At 44.4% G+C, this 27,667-nt stretch overlaps 2 protein-coding genes across 2 annotated transcripts; one reads left to right on the plus strand and one right to left on the minus strand.

Annotated features, from left to right (window-relative positions):
* The first annotated feature begins 4,896 nt into the window (after positions 1 to 4,896).
* On the plus strand, positions 4,897 to 7,564 carry igfbp1a (insulin-like growth factor binding protein 1a). Its single transcript, XM_036520654.1, has 4 exons — positions 4,897 to 5,372; positions 5,672 to 5,841; positions 6,436 to 6,564; positions 7,050 to 7,564. Exons 1-4 carry the CDS (start codon positions 5,000 to 5,002, stop codon positions 7,170 to 7,172), a joined length of 795 nt encoding a protein of 264 aa, XP_036376547.1. The 5' UTR covers positions 4,897 to 4,999; the 3' UTR covers positions 7,173 to 7,564.
* Positions 7,565 to 11,831: 4,267 nt separating this feature from the next.
* On the minus strand, positions 11,832 to 26,890 carry igfbp3 (insulin-like growth factor binding protein 3). Its single transcript, XM_036520653.1, has 4 exons — positions 26,445 to 26,890; positions 21,995 to 22,227; positions 19,737 to 19,856; positions 11,832 to 12,305 (listed from the first exon to the last, which is right to left on the minus strand). The coding sequence occupies exons 1-4, from the start codon at positions 26,809 to 26,811 to the stop codon at positions 12,180 to 12,182; spliced, it is 846 nt and encodes a 281-aa protein (XP_036376546.1). The 5' UTR covers positions 26,812 to 26,890; the 3' UTR covers positions 11,832 to 12,179.
* Between the last annotated feature and the right edge of the window lie 777 nt (positions 26,891 to 27,667).

Raw genomic sequence — 27,667 nt, forward strand, 5'->3', positions numbered from 1 at the left:
TGGAAAGCTTTGTAGTCTGGATACCCCCCCTTACCCCACCCCCACGGACACTATGCTACATTAAGCATGTAATGTTGCTTGAAATAAATAGGTTTCATCCTCTGAAAATACATACCCATTCCTTTGGAATGGCCTCAATTGTTCCATCAAAAGTTCCATCTGACAGGTAGCACACCTTTTATACCCCTCCTGGTCCTGGAAGTGCTCTATACTGACAGATGTATTTTAGCCAGAAACTGACTGACACCTATTGTGGCAAAGGAATACAATTCAGATCCAGCAGATCCAGATTAGAAATGTTAATTAATTTTCTCCAGCATCCATCTCTGTCAAATATAATCAACGGTAGCCAGGACATTCATTTGATCAATAAGGGAAGTCCATCAAGTCAAACACTGTTCTTGAAATTTCATTTTAAAAGTGTGAATCTATGATGCGTTTTAGTAATGTTTGACTAATGTAATCCTTGCTGTTCTTTTGTGTTATTGCACTGTTATTGATTGTGAATTACTCTGGCATTACTGTTGTAAAATGAAAGTACACTACTCTTCACATTTTTGATCATGATAAATTAATACAACAGTTTGCACATACACAGACACAGGAACTTTTGAAGGTTGTGTCAGGTTTTGTGCTTTGCATGCAAAAATGTATAATATGAATTTTGCAAATATTAGAGCTTTGTAACTGAGTTCTGAGTGTGGAGTTTTGTTTTTTACATCTCTTAAAAATTTATTTTAGCAAATGTAAAAGAATCCACTAATAACACAACAGGTCCATACCTCTATGATAGCATAGCCACTTTGTCTGTGATTGATCCACGCAAAGTATGTGTGCCCAGTTAATTAACGAACAATAGCTTAAAAAAATCAACTGCATCAAACCTAGATTTTACAGTCATGCAAGACTAGCAAAAATGACATCCATAATTACACTGTGGTTTAGTGACAGCTAACACTGACTCATTCTGTGACATTTGTTCACTTCTTTTTTTCCCAGAGAAAAACCACAAGACGCAATGATCGCTGACATAAAGATTTATGTAAGAACCCATGAAGGTGACCCCATTGCCAAAACCCTGGAGAGTGATCTGTTACTGACACCGTTACATGTGAGCTTGTACCTTGAGCCCAGAGAGTCACCTGTTACCTGCAGCCTACATAGTGACCTGTTAACTTACACATGAGAAGGTGCCTATTTCTTACTCCTTGAAGGGTTATACCCTTTACCTGCACACTGGAGGGAGAGAAAAGACACATAAACCTGGTCATTCAGTAAGCCTGTTACATTAAATTATATTATTGTTATTTAGCAGACACTGTTATTTGGATCGACTTACAGAAGTTGCAGGGGTTTTTTTTTTTAGAAATGCTATCCATTTAAACAGCTGGATATTTACTGAGGCAATTGTGGATTTAGTACCTGGGCCAAGGGTACAGTAGCAGTGCCCCAGTGGGGAATCAAACCAACAACTTTTTGGTTATGAGCCCTGCTTCTTACCACTATGCTACACTGCTGCCCTATTTAAGCCTGTAATGTTCAATCGTCTAATACTGAAGATTCCTTCGATTAAGGCCTAGCTCATTTGATGTTTTAATTAAACAGATTGCAATGCACAGTAACACAAGGTTTGAATCACATCACAGCAACGTCATCCACTCCCACGTAACTACAGTAATGACCTCTGTTATCTGTTTTGACCCTCCAATGGGTGAAAGTGAGTGTTTTCTCCACTTTCGCCCCTTGCTCAACTTCCATCGTCATTATTGTGTTTTCAAACAGATTTCGCTGTCCTTTCAGCCGCCCACAGCACCATATCTGAGCTACGCGTTACCTAACATTACGATACATTCATTTAGCAGACGCTCTTATCCAGAGCGACTTCCAGCACAATAGGACATAAATGTATTCATTCAAGTAGAATTAACAACAGCGTCAGACCGGGCTAACAACACTAGTTGTTTGCTACGCTAGATAACACTTAGTTGTCATATTCAAGAGCGCTCCTGAATGTCACTTGTCAAGCTGTTTTTCCCGGTGGCCCATGTCATCATGACAGTTAAGCGGCCAGACAGTGGAATCACTCGCTCATTTGAGACGAGATGGATTACATCACTCCTATTTTTCTTGCTCTCTGAGGTAACATGCCACCTGTAAATGGCTGGCCACTTCAATGGGAGATGTTGCATATGTCAGTAAACCCCAAAATCCCATTCACTTGAGTGAACATTATTTATTTTGGCTGAAGCTCTTATTGATTACATTACATTACATTGTTTGCATTTAGCAGACGCTAAGCATAGCACAACAGAACATAAGTATATCCATTCAAGTTAACTGAGTGACAGTGTCAGACCAGGCTAACAACACTCCCAGACCAGCATGGCTTTTTTCGTACACATACTGCCCATTTCAAACTGTGGGGTACATACTGGGTTAAGCACCTTGCCTTAGGGTACAACAGCACCGCCCCGCCAGGAAACAGACCCAGGAACTGCCTTACCATTAATGGGCATGCGCACAGGTACACGTTAGTTCAATGGTCAAAGGTGTTTTGATGGGTTCGACTTCATAGTAAACAGGGGTTTGACGGGGGTGTCAAAGGACGCATGTTTGACTTTTGATCTGGCCATGTGATCCAGCGGGCTGGGCGATAAACAGGCAGGCATTTTTGCCTCTTTCCTCTGTCCCGCGCTCGAACCTCTGAAGGGGCCCCTTGTTTTTGAACCTGGACCCTGAACTTAAACAACTGTTTTTTTCTCCTTTGATCTTGCACAACTTCAATCCATCAGCATGCTGTGATGAGATTTTACTTAAGCGCTTATAGCAGTTTCTATAAAATATTTTTCCTCCCTCTCTCTCTCTCTCTCTGTCTCTCCCTCTCTCTCTCAGTCTTTCATTATCTAAATTGCTGCTCCTAATGTACATATTTTTAAGGGATCAATGAGGAGAAAAAAAGCATGACCTTCAAATAGTGTCTCCTGGCATGCTCTCGGATTCCTCCAGGTGAACTCTCCTTTGAGATTTAGCCTCCCTAATTCCTCACTTTGATAGTATTAGCTTGTTAATCAATGTCAAATCTATCCTATAGATTGTCGAGAGCATTTCGTCAAAAGGTATCAAACGAGGACTCGTGCAATGCCATTAATATTAATATACGTTGAGAATGCCTTCCATCTGTCAGTCCCACACAGCTTAACACACTGCTCTGAAAATGTTTCTGTACATTGGGTCAGCTCAGGTCAGTAGAGTGCAACACTGTTATGGTGGGTCTTTCTCAAAAACAACAGAAAATGCAAGGATGGGTCTGGTACCACAACAACTTGTTCAAGATCTTCTGAAATCATACATGGTGTGGTTTTTTGTGGCTAATATTCTTTAATCTAACTCTCTGGTGGTAATCCACAAGTGGAAGTTGATTTCTGACTGTGAAAAGGGGATAATCCATGCTTGCTGTGCTTTTGAATAGAACAGGACCAAACAATAAAAATTCTCATTACCTGGTTACATGAGTGAATACATAAGCATTGATGGACTGGGCACAAATCATTCATATGACTGTGTTAAAAGCTGATGGCACACCCACCTCTTATGATTACTGCTTTGTGATACTGCTGTCCAAATTTGCTTTAGGGGAAATAGGGGGAAAAAAACACCTTACAAAACACTACTGGGTCACAACAAGGGGATTTAGTTTTTGAGCATCTGCCTAAAATAGCTACAGTCCCTTGAATATGGATAAAACAATTGAAAGAACAGCAAAAAAATAAATAAACTTCAACCCAGCATTTTATGCAGAGAGCCTGCTGGGCAATTATCTGAAATTAGCACATCGAGTCCTTCCGGCCTCTTGAGTGCAAGCCGAGGTCTCCTGAAGTGCACGGATGCATGCAGGAGAACAGGGCAGCGGGGCCAGAGAACGTGTCCCTCTCCACGGCCAGCGTTTTGCTCTGGGTGAAAAAATCCGACTGAGTAATACTACGACAGGAAATGGGTAATTACAATGGGACTCTTCCAACGCGGATCCGTGCTTGGCTCTGTTCTGCTGAGAAAGGGCAAGGCGCTCGCATTGAGGGGACCGTGACATGACTCAGAGGAATACACACTGACCCTCTATCCCTGCAGCTGGTTCACAGGCACTGCTATTGCTGAGCGGTACAGAACTTGAGGACACTTTTAAAAGGCAAACTGAGGTCATGCAGGTGGGTTGTGAAATTAGGGAAGCTCCTGGAGACCATAATTTTGCAATAAACGTGATCATGTTTCAGTTTTGCTGGTTGAGTGTCAAATGATAAAAATATTCTGAAAGAAAAAAACTGTTGAATGAATAGAAGCCCTTGTCTTCATTCGCCCAGAGTAAGATCCTCTATTGTGTACTTATCCAAATTGCTTCAGTTAAGGGTAATTAAACAAGTACAATAAATGTACTAAGGGAAAATGTATCATTTATTTCTAAAATTAATCTGAATTTTTTGGAAACCTCCATTAAATTTCGGGCAGAAAAAGTGAATATTATCAAGTAATGGTTTACATTAAAACACAAATGCGTTTTTTAACTTGAGAAATGAGATTTATGCTGTTGGTTGACTAGTCAGAAAAAAATTGACTGCTGGCATTGAGATGACTAGACTTCTTTTTTTTTGTCTTTTTTTGGCTCTGGAAACAGTGTTGTCGTCACTCACCAGTGTTGCATTCCCACAAAGCGACGTGCCGGTACTGTCTGTTCCAAAGTAAATATTGACGTCGTTAACTTGTTCATTCAAATAAGCCCCTGGCCGGATCTACGCAAACCAATCAGAAGACATCGAATCATGACACCTTCTTTTAAGAAATCATTTATATCACCGATGCGTCAAACATTAACATACACTGGAGGTCAAGCTACTGTATAAATACCGCTGCGCTGAATGAAGTTAGTCATTCTCCAAAAAAGGGCTAACTTAGCAAGATACCTTGAAATACTTTTTTTACTTGATATTTTTTAAATTATTCATTTGTGATGAGTGGATTATTTCCGAGACACTTCTGGGTGGTGGCAGTCTTCTCTGTCCTTCTGGCCTCGGTACTGAGTTCGCCCTTGCTGGCGCAAGAGCCTATTCGCTGTGCCCCTTGCACGCCGGAGAAACTGCAGGAATGCCCAGCGGTTGCGCCGGACTGCGAGGAGGTGCTCCGGGAACCAGGCTGCGGATGCTGCCCGGCTTGCGCTCTTAAGAAGGGGGATTCTTGCGGGGTGCACACGGCGCGCTGTGGATCCGGCTTACGTTGCACACCCAGACCCGGGGACCCCCGACCCCTCTTTTCTCTAACGCGGGGGCAGGCTGTCTGCACGGAAGCCTCCGAAACTGAGAGAAGCCAAGCACCCCAAAGTCCAGGTACGTTTTTTTGTCTTCCAAAATTAGTCTAAAACCAACAGCCATTGAGTATTTATATCAAATCATCATCGAATCATTTAAACCGTTTTTTAATTTCCTTAATCTGTCAAGGGGCTGTTGAGTAGCGGTGCTATCTTATATTAATTGTATTTATGAAGTTCATTTATTCGGATTTCCGTGAGCGTGCTTTGATTGAGTGCATTTAAAACAGAAATGTCCTTGCTGACAGATTAGTAGATATAATTATAGACAAGGCTACTGTAATGGCTCATACATAATATATATATTTTTTTATTCAGACCATGCTGAGACAGACGCAGAGTCCAGAAACAGTGCCGTCGCACCTGATCAGGGCGCAACCCTCTACCTCCCCGGACACAATAAGCCCTTTGATCCAAAGGCTGCCGCGGATGCCCAAGAGAGCATGAAAGCCAAGTTCAATGTCATAAGAAAGAAAGTCGTGGAGCCGGTAAGCACTCAGAACGTTGTCTGCGCTTTGCGGCTAACGCATAATGTCACCATACCGTTGCCATTGTACAGACTGTACTTATAACATGACGGGAATGTTTAAGAGAGCGTTAAAGACACAGGATGCCGGCTGGTACTTTATTGTGAAATTAAGCATTAACCACAGGGGGGAGCCCCTGTGCTTCAATTTGCGATAAACTCGTAGAGCGGGCCAGACGCCGCATTTAACAAACCTGTCCTTGTTCAGAAAAGGCGGCAGTGCATTGCAAATAAATAGTGGTTTTCGATTGATTATATGTTTAAAAATGCACCACGCTACTGTGTCGGGCAGATATCCACGCACATACGTTTCATATTGACCAAAAAATGGAAAAAGAAAGTCTGCATGTTGTATAATGTACTATCCTGTTATAATAAGATTTAGTTCTGTGCATGCGACCATGGTAGTCCCTTGTTTCAAGCAGTGTAGTTTTGCAGTATGCAGATTATCTCAACTGTTGTTTTAGCAGGGGATTGGGGTTGTTCATTATGCTCCATTTTGTTGTGTGTATAATCAAACAAGCCACAATTCACTCTCTGTGTGTCTTTTTTGCAGGGCCCATGCTACATTGAGCTGCAGAGAGCCCTCGAGAAGGTCGCCAAACTGCAGCAAAAGCCGGGAGACAAACTGACCAGATTCTACCTGCCCAACTGCGACAAGCTCGGCTTCTACAAAGCCAAGCAGGTAAGCGCCATTCGCAGACGCTGGGCGCGACACCCTGCACTGGCCGACACCTGACTCCCTTCCGTCATCTTGAAAGAATCTCACCTGAACGCGCTCAGCCATATCCCAGCAGGCCTAGCGCCCACCAGAGGAACGAGGGCAGAGAGTAAAATGTGCGGTCTGTGTAGCATTAGCTGTGTTTACACCTTGGAGGGCGTTCAGCGCCCAGCTTGTTTCGCCCTGATGTCATCGCCCAGCAGAGTGATTGTCTGCAAGACTGTACACGCGCTTTGGGGGTGGGAGATGTGAAGGTGGAGGGGTGTGTGTGTGGGGGGGGGGGGGGTGTGGGGGTGAGGTGTTTCACATGCATGATGAATCCAATGTCAGGAGAACAGAGCAGGCACTGTGGTTAGGGCAGCAGTGTGCAGAGTAGCCCTGGGGTTCTCAACAGTCTCTCTCTCTCTCTCTCTCTCTCTCTCTCTCTCTCTATATCCTTTCTTCTACAGTGTGAGTCGTCTTTGGATAGTCAGAGAGGGAGGTGCTGGTGTGTGTCCTGGAATGGGAAGAGAATTCTGGGGTCCACCGACCTCCCTGGAGATTCGGAGTGCCAGCAAGAGCTCACCTACTGACAGCACCCTGACTCTGGGGCAAGCCACACACACACACACACACGCACACACACCCAAACACACATACACGTGTACACATCCACATGCACGTACATGCACATACACACAAACAGACTTTGACACACTCTCTCAACACACAAGAAGAAATTCTTTCAATACCTTTTTTTATTTATTTAATGTTCTTCTTTCATTCAGGTACACTGTCTTTGATTGTTAACACTGGTTCTTGGAAAAAAATACAAACAAACCAAAAAGACCCCCCTACCGAAAAAAAATATTTTTCTCTACAGAAAAAGAATCTGAATTTATTTACATGAACCATATAGCCTTATTTATTTAAACTGTATGTAAGCACACTAGTATTTAATATTTGTAATTATTTTAAGAATATTTATATACATGGTTGCTTATTTTTTTGTATCACTGTACATAGGGAAAGTGTTTATTTCTGGGTTCTGACTAAGTAACTCCAATGCGGGGCTTACCTCGGCCAGCCCTGTCTTCCTGGCCATTGTTGTGGCAGAGCCAGAGAACTGCATGAAACAACTGTGTATCACTTTAAAAATATTTGTTGATAATGTCTCGTTAGGAGTAGGAGTATTTTTGTTATGATGTGTTCATGTGCTGATAGAACTGGGAATTTGTCTGTTATGAGCTCACTGTTAGTCTGTTATCCTCTTGTGCCGTGAACTTGCCATCGTTCGATACAACCTGTGGTGCTGCAGAAAAAAATGCACGACCAGTGATACTACTTTTGAGCGGGTATTGACCTTTGACCTTTTTACCTACCTCTGTTTTATGTTGTTGTTGATTTTAAGTTGTCATGCAGAGCCTTTTTTTTCCCCGAGAGCGCTTTCTAGCCGTACGGACAAAATCACACAGTCAGGTCCTTTCCACTTGTGTCTTTTTTGACTAAAAGAAGCAACATTGGATTCACAGTGTAGGTTCAATGCGTTTAATGCTGGATATGTCCAGTGAGAACGCTGCTGCATTCTTTCCACTGTGTTCTGTAGTTCTGCAGTTCTTATCATTGTTACTGACTGCTTGACAAAGAGTGCTGCTATTTTATAATTTTTTTTGTATTCCAAAGCAACTACCCAATCAATTGTATGTATACTTTTGTAATTACAACATATTGTAAATACCTATACTGTACATATACATGCATATATGTTGAATAAATCTTTAAATCTCAAATTTGCGCTGAGTTCTGTCTCTGTCTGAAAAAGCTTTAAAGCAGCACAGGTCCCTTCTGGGATGGCCTGTGTACATGTATTTCAATGAAAGAGAGGTATCCAGTTAAGTTTTGAAGTGTACTTTTTTCAGAAACACGTAATGACTTGCATTGCTTGTATCTGCTGTGTGCACATGTGGATGCCATTTGGTCTGTGTTTTCCTGCAGTTTGCTTTGGGCCTGCACTAACATCTCCTAGGTCTTGCCCAATTCCTGCCTCTCTGGCACCATTTCCCTCTATGCAGTTCTCCAAGTGATTTGTTTTGACCAATTTCTGCCAATAACTAGTAGCATTATTCATACCTTTCATAACTGAAGTCACTTCAACTTCAGTAGATTTGGTAAAAAAAGAACTATTTTTTTATTATTATTGTTGTGTAATGCTTAGTTTGGTATTTTTAATCTTATAGTCTGAAACACAAGACTGTTCTCAGTTGTACAATCATTAAATGTATGCATTGATTCAATCTGATACCCCCCATTGATTTACTGTTTGATATAATAATATTATATAAGTTATCTGTGGAATTCCTTTTGTCAAAATACAAAGTGCAGCAGTGTGGCATAGTGGTAAGGAGCAAAGCTGCTAACTGAAAGGTTGCTGTTCAATTCCCTGCTGGAACACTGCCATTGTATCCTTGGGCAAGGTACCTAACAGCTGTAACTTTAAATAGATAACATATAAAACTGTAATCAATGTAAGTCACTCTGGAGAAGAACATCTGCTAAATGACAATAATGTAATATAAAATACACAAATCTGTAAAGTCTCCATTACTTTCATGATCAGCCCAACAATGGCTCACCCACAGATGAGTTTGCAAGGGTCAGAGGTCGCATTAAAACACTGCTATACTCCTTCCTGGTCAAGCTCTATGTTTGTAATGCAGGACCACCATCTTGTTTACAACTAATACATTCTATTTTTTCTTAATATTCTTCCCAGACTTTAAGGATGCAATAAAACACAGCTAACATCCATGGTAAATTAAAATAGTGTTTATTCTTTATTTAAAAAAGACATTAAATACAAATTATATTTAAACAGAATTGTTTCCTTTCTCAAAGAAAAGAATAGCTGTGATTTCTAGTTTAGTAAAATGAAAGCTTCAAGGATCAAAATTCTTTAAAATGATAATCTTAAAAAACACACACACATGCGCGCACATACACACACACACACACACACACACGTGCACACACACACACACACACACACACACACACACAATTACCCGTGAAAGGAGAGCTCCTTACCAGACCAGCAGAAAAGTGACTTAATTACATTGTTCAGATGTACTGCTACACATAGGCGTGACCTACACATTGCACAACAGGTGGGATAACATGGTGAATAATGAGAGATATGAATCTATGCTATTGAAGGAGTGCAGGTTATACTACAAATCAAGAGTACATGAGTATCTGTGAGTGAACATTTGTTCTGCCATACTGCTGAAAATTAAAACGAATATTTAATATTTATTAGTGATTATATTCCCAAAATATGCTGTTCTTTTGTTGTTGTGCAATTGATAAGTCACTGTATGATTCTTAAGAGAATGAATAGTTTGGATCAGCTTATATATCTTTTTAGATAAATATGTTTAAGTACTGTATATATGTCTATTCAGACACACAGCTGGCCAAGAGAAAAAAAACAACGTAAAGGAGGGCCACCAGCTAGACAGATATGTTATGATCTTCCCCAAATCAAGTCAACAAAACTAAACAGAAATGGCAATAGCACCAGCATTTTTAGAACAAGCATACAGCCAATTATATGCTACCGAGCTACTGGGAAAGCATTCCAGATTGGTACCCTCCACTTTTCAAGTCATTACACAGGATGTGGCAGAAGAGGCCTGAACCAGAAACCACTACTGGCTATGATGAATGGCCATTTTTTATTTTTATTTATTTATTTATTTAATTTTTTTTACATTTCATTCGGCATTTCGTGAATCCACAGCTTATCCACAGCTGTGGAGAACGTTGGCATGTAAAAATCGTACGAGTTTCTTGGCATGGCCTTCTCAGTCTACAGAACGGCGTTAGCCGATTGTACCGATTGAGCACCCGAGGGTGGGGGACCTCGGACGACGGGGGGTGCAATGGGGGACTGTAACCGGCTGCCTACACAATAGAAGAGCCTGGATAGAGGAGAGAAGGTGGAGCTGCTACTCGGCTGACCAAGACCACCCAGAGACAGACTCGAGACCAGATATTTTGGATCAGACACACACACAAACACACATTCATACACCCAGACACACACACACACACACACACACACACGTGCAGACACATGGGCCAGCACAAAAAAGTTCGCTCACACATGCCATCACACACACACTCAAAAAAAGTATGCTAACATAAAAATGCCCAATCTTAGACACGCACGCACACACACAATACACACACACACTGTGGTGGCAAGGGGTGGACGCTGCTCAAGTCTGGACCTGGGCCAGAGGAGGCAGTAGCTGAGCCCCCTAAAAGGTTGAAGGCAAAGTGGAGGAAGAGGAGCACATAAGAGATAAGGCACCATTACTGGGAGACAAGCCCCTACTTTAAATTCCTTTCTGGCCACTTGGGTGAGGGGGGATATACAGAACAGTGACAAAGTGCTGTGGCGTTGGAAGAGCATGTGCATAGAAGAGGTGCCATGACCGGAACGAAGCTGTACCCCTTTCAGTGTGCAAGGTCAGCAGTGTGAGTGGGAGTCAGGCACAGGACGAGTTAATTGTGTGTGTGTGTGTGTGTGTGTGTGCGCGAGCAAGAGTGTATGCATGTGCTTGCATATGGGGGGGGGGGGGGGGGGGGGGGGGGTTATGAGAAACTCGGTATCCCACAGAACAATGTGGGAAGGCAGTTGGTGTCTCTCAAAGCAGTCAGTGGTATGAGGGTATCCTTCCCATGAGTCTTCACTTCGTCACAAACCCTGAGCAAAGCTGGAGAGGGCCCTCGGTGACAGTACAAGGAGCGGCCCGCATAAATCCCTCTGGTCCCCCATACTGAAAGCACTAAATAAAGCCGTGTGGCACATGCTCAGCTGGGCCAAGATCCAAAAGCACCTTTTTTTCTTTTTCCAGAGACATAGCATATATGTGGTGGACGAACACGCACTCTCACTCAATCACACACATGTACTCTCACACACGCACATACACACACAAACACGCACACACACAAAATCCATCTGCTGGAGTGTGTGTGTCTGTATGCGCATCGTTTGGATTTCAACATTGAGCTTTTTTGTCTCCCAGGATCAAGTGGGTCACATGCAGTTCTTAACAAAGTGAGTGGAAAATCCCTCCTTCCGATTTCACAAGTGAAGTGCCTTCTCTCCCTCTCTCTAAAGAATAGTGCAGATCATATATATTTATATAATATATATATATTTATTCTCTCTCGCTCTCTCCCTCTCTTGCTCTCTCGCTCTCTCTCTCTCTCTATTTGGGAATTCAAAGCTCCCTATGCACAAAATAGAAAGCCGTAAGAATTAAATGGCTTGGCCTAGTTGTAATCTCCAGTCTTCACAAGCTCTGTGTATTCCCTTGCAGGTCACATGGCTTGAGGCACGGCCATCTCTGCCAAGGCAGGCACCGCCGCAGAGGCCAGCACCTTTCAAAGTCTTTGTTTATTCAGTCTTGTGCGCACAATCCTCGGGAGCCGACTGCGCCCTCTCTCTCCCTCTCTCTCTCTCTCTCTCTCTCTCGCTCTCTCGCTCTCTCTCTCTCGTGCGCGCTCTCTCTCCCTCTCTCCGGCGCTCACTTGCTCTCCAGGTTGTAGCACTGGGGATCTCCTCTTTCCTTGCCGTCGTAGCCGGGCAGGGGCTGCCCGTACTTATCCACGCACCAACAGTAGCCCCGCTTTCTGCCCTTGGAGGGGCGACACTAGAGGAAGGAAAACAAGATAAAGAGAGAGAGTGAGAGAGGGGTGGAAAGAGCGAGGGGCAGAGAGGGTTGTCGAGAGAGAGATAAAGAGGGAGAGAGAGAGAGAGAGCACAGAATGTAAGAACGAGCTTCACTCATGGTTTTAACGCCACCACAGCACTAAGCCGGCAATGCAGTCACATTCCTTTGCAAACGTTTATAACATTCACACATGATGTAGTATTCCTGGCTGATGGGCAGGACTGTTACAGCGTTAATATAGTTGCGGTGACAGATACTGTAAGCTGATACGTGTTTCCGTTAAGGTGTTGCGCATACCCCTGCGGTACTATAACACCTTCCTAAGCATGTGAAAGCCAGAGGACTTCCCTTCTCGCTGCGAGCAGCAGAGGAAGGAACGCGGTTAAATTTGGGATGTCTGGGGATTCTCTCCACTCTCTAAGAGGCTTCCAAAAGACGCCAGTCACATGGGAGCACAAGGTTTAAATGTGGCTTCTGTCGGTAAAGAACGCCATGCCGCTGAGGATGTGATTTCCCCCTTGAGTCGCGCAATGTTTTCACATGATCGTGTTCATAAAAAGGGACAAAGCACTTTCGCTCCACAGACCCCTCCTTCTGTCACAGGGCAGGTGAGGATCTGTCACATTTCTCGTGCACAGACTGACAGACCAGGGCTTCAACGCCCGTGTGGGCCTCACCGGAGGGAAAAAAATTCACCTCGTCATCGAGGGTGAGTCAGACATGAGGTTCGTCTCCTCAGTGGCCAGCAACAAGAACGACCACAGACACCAAGACAGGAAACATGCCATTGGCCCACCCCTCCTGTTCCTGGTGCAATGCCGCCAGACTGACCATCTAACCTCCCCTGACAGAGTGCTCTATCAGGGCTGTAAGCTCGATGGGAACTTGGAGCGCCTAAGTGTCCTTTTTTGGGATGTACTGGGGTGAGGGGGGATTGGGGGGGGGTCGTGTTACTTAGAGAGCAACTCATTTCATAAAAGACAGTCAAAAAAAGTGTAAGAAAGGTAAACAAAAAACCTGCTAAAATATTTGCCCGGGCCCGCCGGAGAGGACCACTGAGACCAGGGGGCTATTTTAAGAAGCTGGCATGTAGTCAAAATCATCTGTTGCTGATTATACCGTACAGCTCCAAATTATGGGTACAACAAATGATTTACAGACCAGCTGGGGGGTGCCAATTTTATTGCCACCCCTACTTTTTTGTTCAACCCCCTGACCGGTCTCCCTTAAAACATCCCAGCTTTGGACAGTAGATAAGCAGCTAATAAGGCAACAATCAGGGGAGAACATATGGAAAAACCCCCTGTGTGAGGGCCGTGTTTAACATCTTGATAACGGGACCACTGCTGCAGTTCAAAAGGCGCTTTTAAGAAAGGAAAGCATATCGATATGCCTTGAATAAAACGCGGCTTCCTCGTCACAGAGAGGTCTTCCTGCAATGCCTTCATTACAGCCTTGAGCCATTTATTTTGCTCCTCTTTAATGCTGCCCGTGTTTGCGGCCGGCTGCTATTTTCGACTTGCCGAACCAGATCGTTTTGTGGGGGAGTGCATACCATTGTGCTCCAATGAGGCCGGGTTATGATGACTGACTGTGAGCTCAGCCCCTGTGTGTGTATGAGTATGAGTGTGTGTGTTTGTGCATGTGTGCGTGTGCACCTGCATGTGCGTGTGTGTGTGCACGTGTGTGTGTGCGTGTGTCTGTGTGTGTGTGTGTGTGTGTGTGTGTCTGTGTGTGTGCGTGTGTCTGTGTGTGTGCGTGTGTCTGTGTGTGTGTGTGTGTGTCTGTGTGTGTGTGTGTGTGTGCACGTGTGTGTGTGCGTGTGTCTGTGTGTGTGTGTGTGTGTGTGTGTGTGTGCGTGTGTGCGTGTGTGTGTGTGTGTGTGTGTGTGTGTGTATGTGTGTGTGCGTGTGTGCGTGTGCATGTGAGTGTGTGTGTCTCCATTCTGCTTTCGGCAGCAGCCCTAAACGCAGTGCACTGTGGGAAGGGCTGACTGCTCTCCCTCAGCGCTTTGCTGCCGGAGCGCTCAGGTCTATCTGTTCCCTCCCTGTCAAAAATCTGAAACATTGTCCCATTTCCTGCATCCCAGAAATATTCTGTTTCTGATGGCATTTGCTACTGATTGTGCTGTCAGCAACACTCCCCCAGAAGCAAATTAGGCAAGTAACATTTGCTTTCAGATTGTTGTGGATTCTTGATACGGCTGTGTCAACAGCATCCTGACATGTGTCTATGATCAGCTAATCCTCCCAAATACTTCCTTTGCTCTAATTATTTCTTTTGTGTAAGTACCTCACAAGCCAGACTGTTGAGAGAATTATACAAGCAAGCATTCACTGATTCAATGTGGGCAGGCGTTCATTTTGGTGTCATTATGATATCGGTGCTGAATTTTTCTCTATAATCTTGTCTAGCAGTCCTCCACTTCAGTTTATAACAACTGTAACTCACTATTTAATTGATTTGAAAATTACTTCACCTGTTAGAAATAAGGTGTTGGGATATATTCTTTACACCTGTACTTGTGAATGGCAAAAGTTACACCACTTACACCATCATTCACATTTCTTTCTGTTGCCTCTACAAGATCCTCTCACAAGATAAAATTATTATTTAGGCAGTCGTAGCAATATATTACACATCTTGGGCATCAGTGTAGCATAGTGGTTAGGAGCAGGGCTTGTAACCAAAAGGCTGCTGGTTAGATTCCCCACTGGAGCACTGCTGTTGTACCCTTGGGTGTGGTACTTGACCCAGAATTGCCTCAGTAAACATCCACCTGTATAAATGGATAACATGGAAAAATTGTAACCTATGCAAGACCCTCCGGATAAGAGCATCTGCTAAATCAGAGGTGGTTTTCAACCTTTTTGGGGCTAAGGCACATCAAAGGTCAAACCAGAACGTCAAGGCACACCAACTTAAAGTTGGTTATCGATTATGAAGAACGTCACACGCATAATGCATTGGGTTCCTCAAAATTCAGCGGCACACCGGTGCACACCGGTTGAGTACCACTGTGGTAAATGACAACAATACAATATATCTTCATTTAATGTACTCTGTACCGACATAATATACACATTCATAAATAACAGGAATAATAACTGACCCACTCTGCATTAAAAAGGAATCACAAAAACTACAAAGTAACTTGGAGGTCATTAAATAACCTACAAATTTTAAGCGATCCCTTCTCTTCTAGCAGGAGGATATTGCCTTCCTAAAAACTACAGCTAGAAAAAAATGAAGATAATAAGAGTCTCCTCGTATTGGTTAAAAAATGATTGCAGGTCAACAAGAGAGCTCACATTAAACACCAACTGCTGCGTAATATAAATATTACTTTGGTAATTCTATGGCATAGGAAAATAACTGTATATATATACACACAGAAAATAACTGACTGGAGTTCTCTGGGTAGTCATTTATTATAAACCAATTGTGGGCAACGTATGATTTCGAAATGCCTTAGATTTATTTTCGTAAGTGCTTTTTCAAACGCGCCGGGCAATTATGGGGAGATCACCTCGAGGAGCGGGTGGCCACCTTGACGTTTCTCTGTGGGGTGGGGGGCACTGGGGTGGTCGCAGCTTCTGCCGCCTCCAAACCTCCCCCCTCAGGTATACAGTCCACCCTTCCACTCACACTGGCAAGAAGTCCTGTACCCAGACACTAAGATTTTATGGAAAGTTTCAAATAATTCTTATAAATACGTCCCGCGGCCTGCACTTGAAAACCCCATTCTGGTTTTCAAATAAGGTTTAATGTTATTCCTCCATTTTATTCCCACATTCTCAACAAAGTCACCATTTTTTAGTTTAATGAGAACTGGCAAACCCCTGCCACACAATAGTATTAATCTTGGAATGCAATCAGTGGAGCTAGGTAGGGCAGCGGAGCAGGCCTAGTTTGCAATGCCAAACAGTCACCGCGCCAATTCATATAATTACGGCTATAATTAGCTTTCACTGCAACCTCAACAGGTATGGCGGCTCTAGTTCTGGCTTCCACATAGCTGGGCTCGGGTTTCAGAACTTATTTTGGGTGAGAGGACACTCGGGCACACAAGCTTGCCCTCGGCCCATTTTTCTCCATCAGCAACCCGTCCTCGTTAATTCAGAGCCTCTGCGCTGCTTCCTTTTTCCGCTATCAGTGTCTCATACCATGTGTACAGCACTCGATCCATTAATGCAAACCTCCACTTTTTGTTACTTTCAAATAGGATTTTAATGTAACACCTGACCTTAATATTACATACACTGTGTGTGTCTGTGTGTATAAACACAGTATATTGATATTCACATAATATACATAATGTGCACATGTGAAGGAGCAGCTCTTCACCCCACCCCAACAGGTTAAATGTTAAATGTTAATTAATTGTTAAATTGGTTAAATTGAGGATCCTCATATTGTCCATTTTCCATCTTGTAAAATAAGCACTTTAAATCAGTCAACTACAACTGAAACAGGTTTCATGTTTGTCTTAATTGATTATTTAATAATTGTTTTGTTAATTGTCTTGTCTGTCTGTGAACCAGTTAACTGGTCACACGTGTCCTAATTAGGCTTGTTATATACAGGTGTGTCCTAATTAGGCTTGTTATTTACAGGTGTGTGGCCACACAGAAGAGTTCAGACCCTTGGAAGCCATTTTGTGTGCTGGTGGTTGTAGACTGGTTCTCCTGTGTTTGTGAGTGGTTTTTAAAATAAATTACTGTTTTGTAAATTTTACTCCTTCTGTTAATTTATGTGTAGAGCATCAGCCAGCTCTGTCACAGCACATTACACACATATGTACATACATACACAAACATACAGTAAGTACAGTTTTTAAACTTAATATATTCTGACTTTACAATGCCTACAGTGAAAAATGTATATTAATAGAAAAATGCTCTTGTCTAGCTTTGTTTGTAGCCCTGAAAGAGAGGAGCTCTTGGTATATGCTTGCGTAGTGTACACTTATGTCCTTAAGCATTAAGCCCTCCCTAAATGGTGTGCTGTGATCTAAACAGAGCCCTCGCACTCTCTGTCTCTTTCAAAGACAGCTGGGTGCAGAGGAAAAGAGGCAGACAGAGGAGGCAGACAGAGGAGGGGGGGTGTGGGGGGGTTTATTAGGAGAGTCTGATTGTAATCAACCATCAGATTCTGGTCAGAGGAACAGCCTCTGGGGCCGGGACCGCCCCATCTCACTAGCTGGGGAGCCAGCACACGCTCCATTCTTTCTCACAAACCAAAATGCATTTCTCCAAGCACAAACTGTCCACCGCTCTCTTGTAAGAACTTGTCATATGCGATTGCTGCGTTATGTAGATATACATAGCAGGGTAGCTTAAGGGCTTGATTAACAACTAGGTCATTTCCCAGGGCAATCGGTGGACAGTGCTCTGTGGAAACTCCTTTTTGAAAGCACTTATTTAGACAGCTAGATTTACTGATTGGCTGATCGAGTGACTGACAGACAAATGGAGCACTCTGATCTTGAACACAGAGGATGCACACACCTGGTCACTGGAACTAAAGCTCCATATGCATGAAATGAAGACAATGCAAATGGTAATCGGTCAAGCTTGCAAAATGTGGAAACCGGTATAAAGAAAAAGATGGAAGCAGTGAAGTTTTCACTGGACCTGATTGACAAATTGATTGGCTAGAAGGAAACCCCGAACACCCTTGGGGGTGAAACATTTGAGGCCCAGCTGTAGGGTTTAGTGTACTAATCTCATCTAGTCTGCCTTTACGGCCACTGTCCTACCTCTCACGCCATCTCAGAGTGGCTGCAGTCTAATATAGAAACAGAGCTTAGGACGCACAGCGCAGTCCAGAGCCAGCTTCGCCCCCTGTTGAGGTCATGCAACATTTGTGACATTACTGCACGTGGTGTGATTCAGCATCCTCCAAAGCCATCGTCGAATGGAAACTTAGGGATGGAAAAGCTGTTCTTTCTGTAAGCTAAACGGTGGAAACTCTGACCCTTACTGGTGAGCCACGAGACACAAGACTGAAACACGACGTGGTGCCCACTCTGACATCAAATAAAAAGCCAAGCGGTTTGGTGGCGATTTCAGTTCAGCAACGAAGGCTGCAAACGTTGTTCCAGCAGCAGGGGTTGCAGCACAACGGCTGGTTTGCTGGCTTTCTCCCAGACATGCAAAATTAAAAATACAAAGGTCTCTATGGCAGTGGCTTGCGTAAGGCAGTTGCAAAGCTCGTAAGCCTGCTGGGTCAATTCACCAATTTGGTGAGCGTGCCGCTTTTTCCTGGAACTGTAGTAGCTAGCTGTTCAGCGAGTCATCCTTTTCTCAGAATTCCACTAGGAAGTAGGGTGAGTTGTAGTATTTCTCAGAAGGGTACTGGCAGGCCGATGAGTGAGTCATAGTTTCTCACAATTACACTATGGGATTGTTGCTGTTGTCGAGTGGAAAAAAAGGAGGGGATTCTGAGCCGCTGTTCCCGCCACGGCCGAGGATTGTGGTAAAGCATTCAGCACCTTGGACAGCTCTAATTAAGCAGGTACTGCCCTCTTTGTATCCTGGGCTGTCAATCTGTGGCCTGCTCCGCACAAATCCGAGGAGCTCAAAGAGGAACAGTCCTCCAAACGAGGCAAGAGGCTAACTTACAAATGATACAGAGCTGACTGCTTGATGGTGTATAGTCTCAGAAACACATACATTATACACACACGCACACACACACACACACACACAGACAGTCTTACAGGTCTTACAGTCTTATTGGTATTTATGACCAACTATCAGCATTTAGTGTTAGCATTCCTTTGAGGTTACAAAACTACCTTAACCACCCTCGATGCGTGTTCCACTGGCTGTAGACATACAGGCTTTTTATGCATTACAGTCCTCTTCAAGACTCCAACAACCACACACCCCCCTCACCCACACACTGCGCACCCCCCCCCCCCCCATGCCTGCCAACACCCCCACCACAGCTTGCTTTTATAACCCCCATTTTCCCAGCAGCCTGTAAGGATCGCACTCCATCAGGAACGTTGATAATCTGGTGGAGGCATGTGCTCTTTGGCCCTGTGGGTGGGCAGGCGCTTTACCACAGCCTTGAAAACATCAATATCACGGAGTGGGGGGGGGTGGTGGCGGTGTGTTGGTGGAGGGGGGGGGGCTTCTGTCTCTAGGCCAGGGAAATGCTTGCACAAAACCCACCTCGCTCTAATCTGCGGTTCACTTCAGGGGAAAAATGCGCATTAGACAATACATGAGAGGGACCTCGGGAGTCCTGGCTTCCCTTGACTTCCTCGGCAGGGACGAACAATGACCGCGTGAGTGGCTTAGCTGAACAACATGTTCGTTCTTGGTTATTTGTTGTTGTTGTTTTTTTTTTTTAATTCTTTTGCTGTTATTGTCAAGGCGACAGGGGGCGCTTCCTTACCTGCTTTTTTTTGTAGAAGCCCTTTTTGTCACAGTTGGGAATGCGGAAGCCTCTCGGGTTGAGGACGTTTGTGATCTTGAGACTGTTGAGGACGCTCTCCATCTCCCGTCGGCAGGGGCCCTTCAAAGCAAAGACGAGGGGGCAGACGTCACGGCTTAGCATCGCCACGGGTGGTGGCAGAGGGGTGGGGGGGTTGGGGTGGGTTTACTGTCACTTTTTAAATGACCAAACACCTAGGGACGGGAGTCTTGTACAGTGAAGGAAGAGAGACCATGTAACAAGCGGCCTTCATTCACAGTGGAAGAGAGCTGGATTCTACATGCTGCCCCCTGGTGGTAATTAGCTGCAATCCCTGCACAGTGTTCAAAAGACGCAGATGGTGGGGGACGAACCTCCAAGCTCCCGGAACCTTCCATCAGACACCCCCCCAACCCCCACCCCCACCCCTACCCCTGTGACTCCAGCTCCTCTATTTTCACCCAGCTTCGCAAAAAAACTCTTCCCCAGGAAGCAAAGTCGCGGGCTAGTGGCCATAAATAAAGCTGGGGGTGTTCACAGGGGCCCCTCAACCCAACCCCCGCTACCTATGGTTAAAATCCAGCATTTTTACACCACTTGTCAACAAGAAAAACCCTTCTGGACCCATGGTGCTGACTAAGTGGCACACAGCCTTCGTTACTGCAGGTGACACAGTCAGAGAGCCCCGCCCCTCCACTCATGGGGGGAGGGCAGAACTGCAATGGGGGCCAGAGACATTTCCAGCCCTTTGCAGTGGATCAGCCCTCAGACCCACGGTGGACAGGGCCGGAGGTACGCCGCGTCAGGACGGGGTGGGGGGGAGCAGGGGGCGGGGGAGGTAGCGCACCCAGAGAGGACACGGCACCCACGACACTGCAGAGGGGACACTGTTTACACACCACCGCAATGTGGCTTTCATTACCGAAATAGGGAGCCTTCCCATAATTCATCCGAGGGGACACACACTCCCACCGCACAGTCACATCAAACGGACGGGCCATGTTTTATATGTTACGCCAAACATGTGTTTCGCTCCGAGGAAGGCCGCGATAAAAAAGATAACCCTTTAGTAACCGGGCGCGCTCGGCCCGGGCTTTGAAAACAATGACAGCAGGGAAACCGCACGTTGGTGTCTGAAGTGCCACACTCACCACTTTAGAAATCGCACATAATCACCCTCTGGTTTGTGACGTCAAGATTCAGGGGTATATATATCAGACATTCTGCTCTCGCTCTGCTGTAGTTCAGACAGCAGGCTAAACTGCAATGAAAGTTAGCTCTCCCTCTTGCAAAGGTGGGTAAAAATCTGATGCATAATGGCTCACTGTCCTCACAGGGTTTGTGGCAGGGGGTACGTCGTAACAAAGACCCCTTTTCTCCAATCAAATAGACTACACAGGGGCGGCAGTGTAGCACAGTGTTAAGAGCAGAACCAAAAGGTTGCCAGTTCGATTCTCCACTGGGGCACTGCTGTTCTTCACTTGGGCGAGGTACTTAATTCAGAATTGCCTCAGAAATATACAGCTGTATAAATGGGTAACATGTAAGTCTCTCTGGATAAATGGCAATAATTTAGTGTAATGTACACTAGTGACAACAGATTCAGCCTTACAGCTATCTCACTGCAATGACAAGGGAAGAGAGGAGGCAAGGTTGCACAACCCATCTTTAGGTCCCATTCCTGATCAAAAATCAAAGCACTGTACAGGGCTTATGTGTGCTGCTTTATCGGGCCAAAAGAGCCAGGAGCAGGGGGGGTGCTTCACACAATTCATCACTTGTGCAGTGCTAGCAGCACAGCAACGCAGACGGTCGTGAACAAATAACAGTGCAGCAGAGCTGGGCGGTGAAACGACCTTGCAGAAATATGACGGGAATCTGTGGAGGCTCCTCGTCCGTCTGCAAGTCAGCATCGAGGCCCCACCCCCCCCCCAAACACACACACACACACACACTCACATGCACACAGACTCACACTTGCACGGACATATGCACACACACAGGCACACACTCACACATGCAAGCAGGCATGCACACTCACACGGACGTATATACACACACACACACACACACACTCATACACATACACACATGCAGGCACACACACACACATATCATAGGCACAAACACACACATACACACACATTCAGAAACAGATACACATACACACACATACACACCCACAAGCACGCGCTTCTCATCCGCGCACCAAATCGCGAGGCACGACCCGCGCTACTTACATACTCCGTCTCCCGCTTGGACTCCAGTGAGAAGTTCTGCATGTCGGTGCTGAGCCCGCTGGACACCGACTCTACTTTGTAGCTCTGCGACTTTTTGGACTGGTCTTTCTTGATGACGTCCCCTTTGGCGTGGTGTGGGGGCCCCATGGCCTCCGGGACCCTGTGGGTGCTCTCCAGGCCCTGGGACCCCGTGCTGTTGGTAATCTGCTCCTCTTCTGTCACTCTGGTGTTCTCTGGCCGACACACAAGAGGAATGCAATCATTGTTATTTCTAAAAAATGAGTTAACCCCCCTCCCAAAACTCTATTCTGTTGCATGACCTTTTTACACGATGACTTTACACTTTGGCAGAAATTAGACGCAGGTTATTACGCATGTCTCCCTCCTCCTCTGGCCTGCGCATTGGGATCCTCATACAGGGCAGGCTTATACTTATAAGATTTTAAAAAAAAGGAGAGAGAGAGAGAGAGAGAGAAAAAAAACAGCCATACCGCACTGGAGGCTTTTCAAGCCAGAGAGGCAAAGTACTCCAAGTCACCCTGCCAACTAATAAACAGTAACATAACTATTTAACATCAACAAATCCTCCTTTCCAGAGGGCATGTGTCCAAGTGTACTGAAAGAAATGAGGAAAGTTATTTATAGGCCCGCTGGCAAAGATTCTTGACAAATCGTTAAAGACAGGGCATCGGCCACCTGACCGAAGGGTTTTAAATACAGAACCTAAAAATAAGAAAAGGCAGAACTGAGAAATTATAGACCTATTAGCCATATGCCTATAACCTACAGGATCGTACAATCGGGCCTCAGTGGTCTTCTTCTGCAAAGTAATTCAGATAGAAACTGTCCCCAGTACGGTCTCCAAACTCCAAGCAAACAAACAAAAAAAAAAATCTCGACTCGGATCTGAAGGTGAATGGCTCGGTTGATGAGGTGCTGAAAAATATGGGAGTATTCCTGTGCTGAGATGAGATCGCTTCTCTAACGCAGCACTGACAGGATAAGAGGCCTCACCGGAACTCCTGCTGCTGGTGTGCTTGAGCTTACGCCACCGACTAACAGTGACTCAACTGGAGTCTTTGTCCTTAAATGACTCGGCTAAAAAGTTCTGTCTCAAGAGCTTCAGTGGATGACCAAGTTCCTGTGAGCGAAAAACCATCCCTGGTCGTTAAAGTTTATACACCTACAAAAAATATATATATCAAAATCTGTAAAATGTGGAACTGAGCGAAAGGAAAGTTTAAGTTTAGTGGAAGGAAAGTTTAAAAATGAGTGATACATAATAATTTTTCCTTCCTTTTATTATGTTTTTAACAGCTTCTGCTACGGCCCGTACACGATAACAATGAACAGTAGAGGAATGCGAGGGCAGCGTCCAACTTAAACACTATAGCATTTCATCCTTAACTTTGAGCAAGGAGAGTCAGCAAGTGCTACATTCTTTTGATTCCAGCACAATATGTTCAATTACTTCAAGTGCCAACCAAGACCTGAGTGTTTTGTAAGTTGAAAACAGACATTAACAAACACTTAGTTTATTACTTAAAGTTAAGAGCAAATTACATTAATAGCTAAACAGAATATCCACCAACCCAACCAAGCAACTGTCCACCTCTTGCAAACTTCCATTGCGGTGGGATCAATGAAGTGGACACTGTGTGTGGTGCAATGCATTGTGGGCCATTTGACACTCTCTCTTCTTGCTCAGTGGAAGGAGATGAGTGTAGGCAGCATGCAGAGGGATCAGACAAGAACCCTGTCTATACCAATCAATGGTGCTGACTTACATGGAGAAGCAAACACAGGTACCCATCCCAAAGGCTTATGGGAAATGAGTGCAGTGACCTGGGCTAAGTATGAGGCAGGGCACAGTCAGAGTTGCTGCTGCCTCCCAATTAGCTCAGGGATGGCGACGGGGATTTTTCAGAATAAGTAGAACCAGATTTCAGACAAACAGGACTGGGAGTGGTGGGGTGTGTGGGGACATGTGGCCACCAGTTCATTTCTCCCTTCTGACTGGATCAATTAGTAACCAGGCAACAGACACCCGCCCACCAGGGTCAAATGGTCTCCTAATGTCACCATTACTGCTGCAACTTGAAATAAAACTGAACAACAACAACAACAACATCAACAACACACAGCTGTTGATATAACTTTAAAAATAAATGAATGGGACAAACACGCAGAGCTTCTCAGAGGAGGACGTATTTGGATACCTGGATAGCATCAATATTTATTCACAATGTAAACTTTTATATGCTTCACCATTTAAATGATTTTAACTTCTTACTTCATTTGTTTGTATAATCTGTGCCAAGTAAACAATTTGAAATGCAGCACGCAAACTCATTAAAAAAAGAAAAAAAAAGAGTCAGCAGAGGCCTCCTCTTGTTGGTCTGCAGCCTGGAAACCAATTGAGGTGCAATTATCCACTTCAACCAGAAGGGGGAGAACATTTCAAAGCTCTTCAAGCAAGGTCTAATCCTGACACTTGAAATTATCAATCTATTAGCTAGTTCATAGATGCAAGGCCTCCCAGCTGTTGGAATTATTAACATCAATCTCAGCAGGGTTTACTTAATGTTGTAAACTTTTTCTACCATTACAGAGACAATATAGAGACTCTAATATGTTATAGCACCATGTTGAAATTTTCCATAGAAAAGTGATTCATCACCAGACATGCCATATACATATAGTAATTGTTCATATAAATAAAGAAAACTGTTGAGACAAGGCTAAATGGCACAAATGACACAGCAACTGATCACATAGGACCAGGAATAATTACAAAAATAGACATGCAAACACGACAAAGAAATCAGTCACAAAGAGCACACTAAGAAAAACAAAATAAATAAGAAAAAGGTTTTTTAAAGTGACCCCCTTTGCTTACAATAACCCTTGTCACCATCCTGCACTCAAGTGCTTCAGCACACCACTGCGGCCACTCTTAAATTGCTACGGACAACTGAGCGTTGACGTCACCGGCATCTGAAAACACAGCGGATTGGGAATCGCCTGCCTCGCCTGCCTCCCCTGCCCGGTTTGCTGCCGCTGCCGTAAGAGCGCATTAAAGCGCTGCGGGATCATGGCTCCAGCGAGGCCCTTCAGCCTCAGGCATCCTCCGCGTACATTTCCACTGCCGTGTCACCCGGATCGCGCGTTGCACACGCTCCCAGACGAGGCTCGAACCCCTCAGTTAATAAGCCATCCCGCGCTCCGCAGGCAGGGAGAAAGATATGCATTTAAAAAGAGGCTTGTTGTTTTTCTTTTTTTTATAGAGGAAATGTTATGGTGTAAACCACAAGTACACTGTGTCAATGATGCAGGGTTTTTTTTCCCTCTTTTAGTTTGCCTCTGTCCTTGCCCCTGCCTCCGCATCAAACGCAAACTGTTGTTAATAAATCTTATAATGAGAAATAAGCACGAGAAACGTCATTCAGAAAATACCCATCTTCGTGCGTCTAACTTCTGCTAAATATAACTGCATGTGGCATACCATAACGATTGGGTTGACAAAGCCAAATTTCAGCGCACACCACGCATATTCTATAGCAGCGTGTTGGTGTGTGTATGTATACACAAAACAAGAGCTGCTACTGCTCAGCACTGGAATACACATCGTAACACTTCCCCATGCAATATTTCATATTTTTCATAACTGTCAGCAGATTGTCATAATATTGTGTTATGACATTGTTTAACTTTCAATATACATGTTCAACATACACATGGCTTGTACGCAGGTCACAGTTCCTTGCAAAATAATTGTGCGCTGAGTTTTTGTAATTTATTATTATTATTATTATTATTTGCAATGCAATCAACCACTTGTCATGGAAGAGGGTTGTTTTATCAGGTTTCATTAAGAAGTTATTTTATTGCTCTTCTGCCAAGTAAATGTAGGTGATACCGCACAACCTTAATACGACTGAGGCTTACTCATAACACTGCCTTGCGATCAGGCTCTATTGCAGCACAAAGACAGTTCTGCTTAAAAACGCCTCTCTCTGAAGGACATAGATGCGGGGGGGAAAGGTGGACGAAGCTTGCCCAGTCAGTTCTATTTGCGGTTTCTTCCTATTTAATCCACCAGCAGCCCGACACCGCCTGGGATCCTTAACTTGTAGCAGAAATCGGCGGGCGATTGTCATTTTTCGCAAACTGTGTCCACAAACCCTTCACTTATCAACCGGTGACTATATTTTCAGGTCAAATCTGCATCGATACTATTAATTTCAGATGAGTAAATTCCGCAAAAACAAAAGCAACACTTATTCTGGTGACGCAGCACAGCGCCTCGCGCATGCAAGATCAGCTACAGCTAACTTGGGTGTAAAGCATGCACGACCGAGCTAACACGTTGATTTTACGCATTTCTTTATCGACGAAGAGGAAAAATACACATATACTGCATTAACACTCGTAAATCTGAGCTGCCTACCTGGTTTATGAATGGGTAGCAAAAGGCTGCTGAGTTTTTTGGGAACTGCGCTGGAGCAAACTCCCCGTCCCTCCAGCAAAGCTTGTAAAGGTTTGGTCTCACCCGGCTGGTGTTGGCAGGTCAAGCCGGAGCCGCACCTCCCCGTGTACACTCCACAAGACTGTCCCTCGGTAAGTGCGCAAGTCATACAGCAACCGCAGCCGGGCTCTCGGACCTTCTCGGTACAATCTTTGGGCAAAGGTTTGCACTGCCCAAGTGCTCCCGCGTCACAAGGTTCACATCGAACCACCGGCCCGACTGTCTCCGCCAGCCGGGTAAAGATAGCCAAGACAGCCGCCAGACAAAGAACGCACAGCCTGGGCATCATGGTGACAAGTTAAACACAAAGGGAAAAGTATGCGAGTTGTCACGTAGGCTTAAGTAGACTTTTTCTACCACAGTGTGAAGACAAGTCTTCTCCATCTGTATTTTCTTTTGCGTGAACTTCTCGTTATATACAGGCAGAAAAAAAAGCGGCTGTAAGTCACACCCCTCCGTATGAATAATGTAAACCGAAGGCTCTGGCTTTAGGGATCACTTGCATCTTCCGATAATTTGTGAAATGTGAACATATTAACTACATATATTCTACTGGACCATGTACATTCTAAGCTAAGTTTCTGATACACGCTTATATTTATCGTGCGTCAAGAGCGGAGGGGTATCAGAAATATAATAGTTTTCAGATCAGTTATAACATCTCGTCTTTTGAGCAAAGGTTATTTTACCGCTCTCCGGTTATTTGTAAATATTGCTTATTTCAAAAATATATTCAATTAAACGCAAATGTTTTAAATGTAGCAACCGAACCAGGACATGTAGCTATATTATTACTTTCTATGTTAACTCCCACAAATCTAGTTAAAAGTGGGAAAAAAAACTTTGTTAAACATATACGTGTGTTTTAATCTCAATAACGTATATATTTGCAAATGTGGTGCAAATGCCACTTCAGCTAAAATAACGATTTCCAAACATAAAGGTTTTGTGCGTTGAAAGAAGCAGATAGAAATTAGAAACGACCCCCTGCAGAAACTACCGGTGAACACGCTCGTTTTAATAAAATGCAAACGGCAGTGCATCTGTCAACTTGGGATGGGAGACACAGGGGTTTCCCACGTGCTTTTTGCCGTTCATAGCTTCAGAAAGGCAACTGTGAGAAGTACATGCGAAATCGCTTTTTT

The sequence above is a fragment of the Megalops cyprinoides genome, chromosome 2 (genome assembly GCF_013368585.1).
Source record: "Megalops cyprinoides isolate fMegCyp1 chromosome 2, fMegCyp1.pri, whole genome shotgun sequence".
NCBI lineage: Eukaryota > Metazoa > Chordata > Actinopteri > Elopiformes > Megalopidae > Megalops > Megalops cyprinoides.

Bases quoted from the DNA above. Each gene is read 5' to 3' on its own strand.
- igfbp1a (XM_036520654.1), top strand. From the start codon at position 5,000: ATGAGTGGATTATTTCCGAGACACTTCTGGGTGGTGGCAGTCTTCTCT. The intron at 5,842-6,435 runs GTAAGCACTCAG...TCTTTTTTGCAG, and splicing joins GAAAGAAAGTCGTGGAGCCG to GGCCCATGCTACATTGAGCT. The intron at 6,565-7,049 runs GTAAGCGCCATT...TTTCTTCTACAG, and splicing joins GCTTCTACAAAGCCAAGCAG to TGTGAGTCGTCTTTGGATAG.
- igfbp3 (XM_036520653.1), bottom strand. From the start codon at position 26,811: ATGATGCCCAGGCTGTGCGTTCTTTGTCTGGCGGCTGTCTTGGCTATC. The intron at 22,228-26,444 runs GTAGGCAGCTCA...TGTGTCGGCCAG, and splicing joins GCTACCCATTCATAAACCAG to AGAACACCAGAGTGACAGAA. The intron at 12,306-19,736 runs GTAAGGAAGCGC...TCCTTCCTCTAG, and splicing joins GCTTCTACAAAAAAAAGCAG to TGTCGCCCCTCCAAGGGCAG.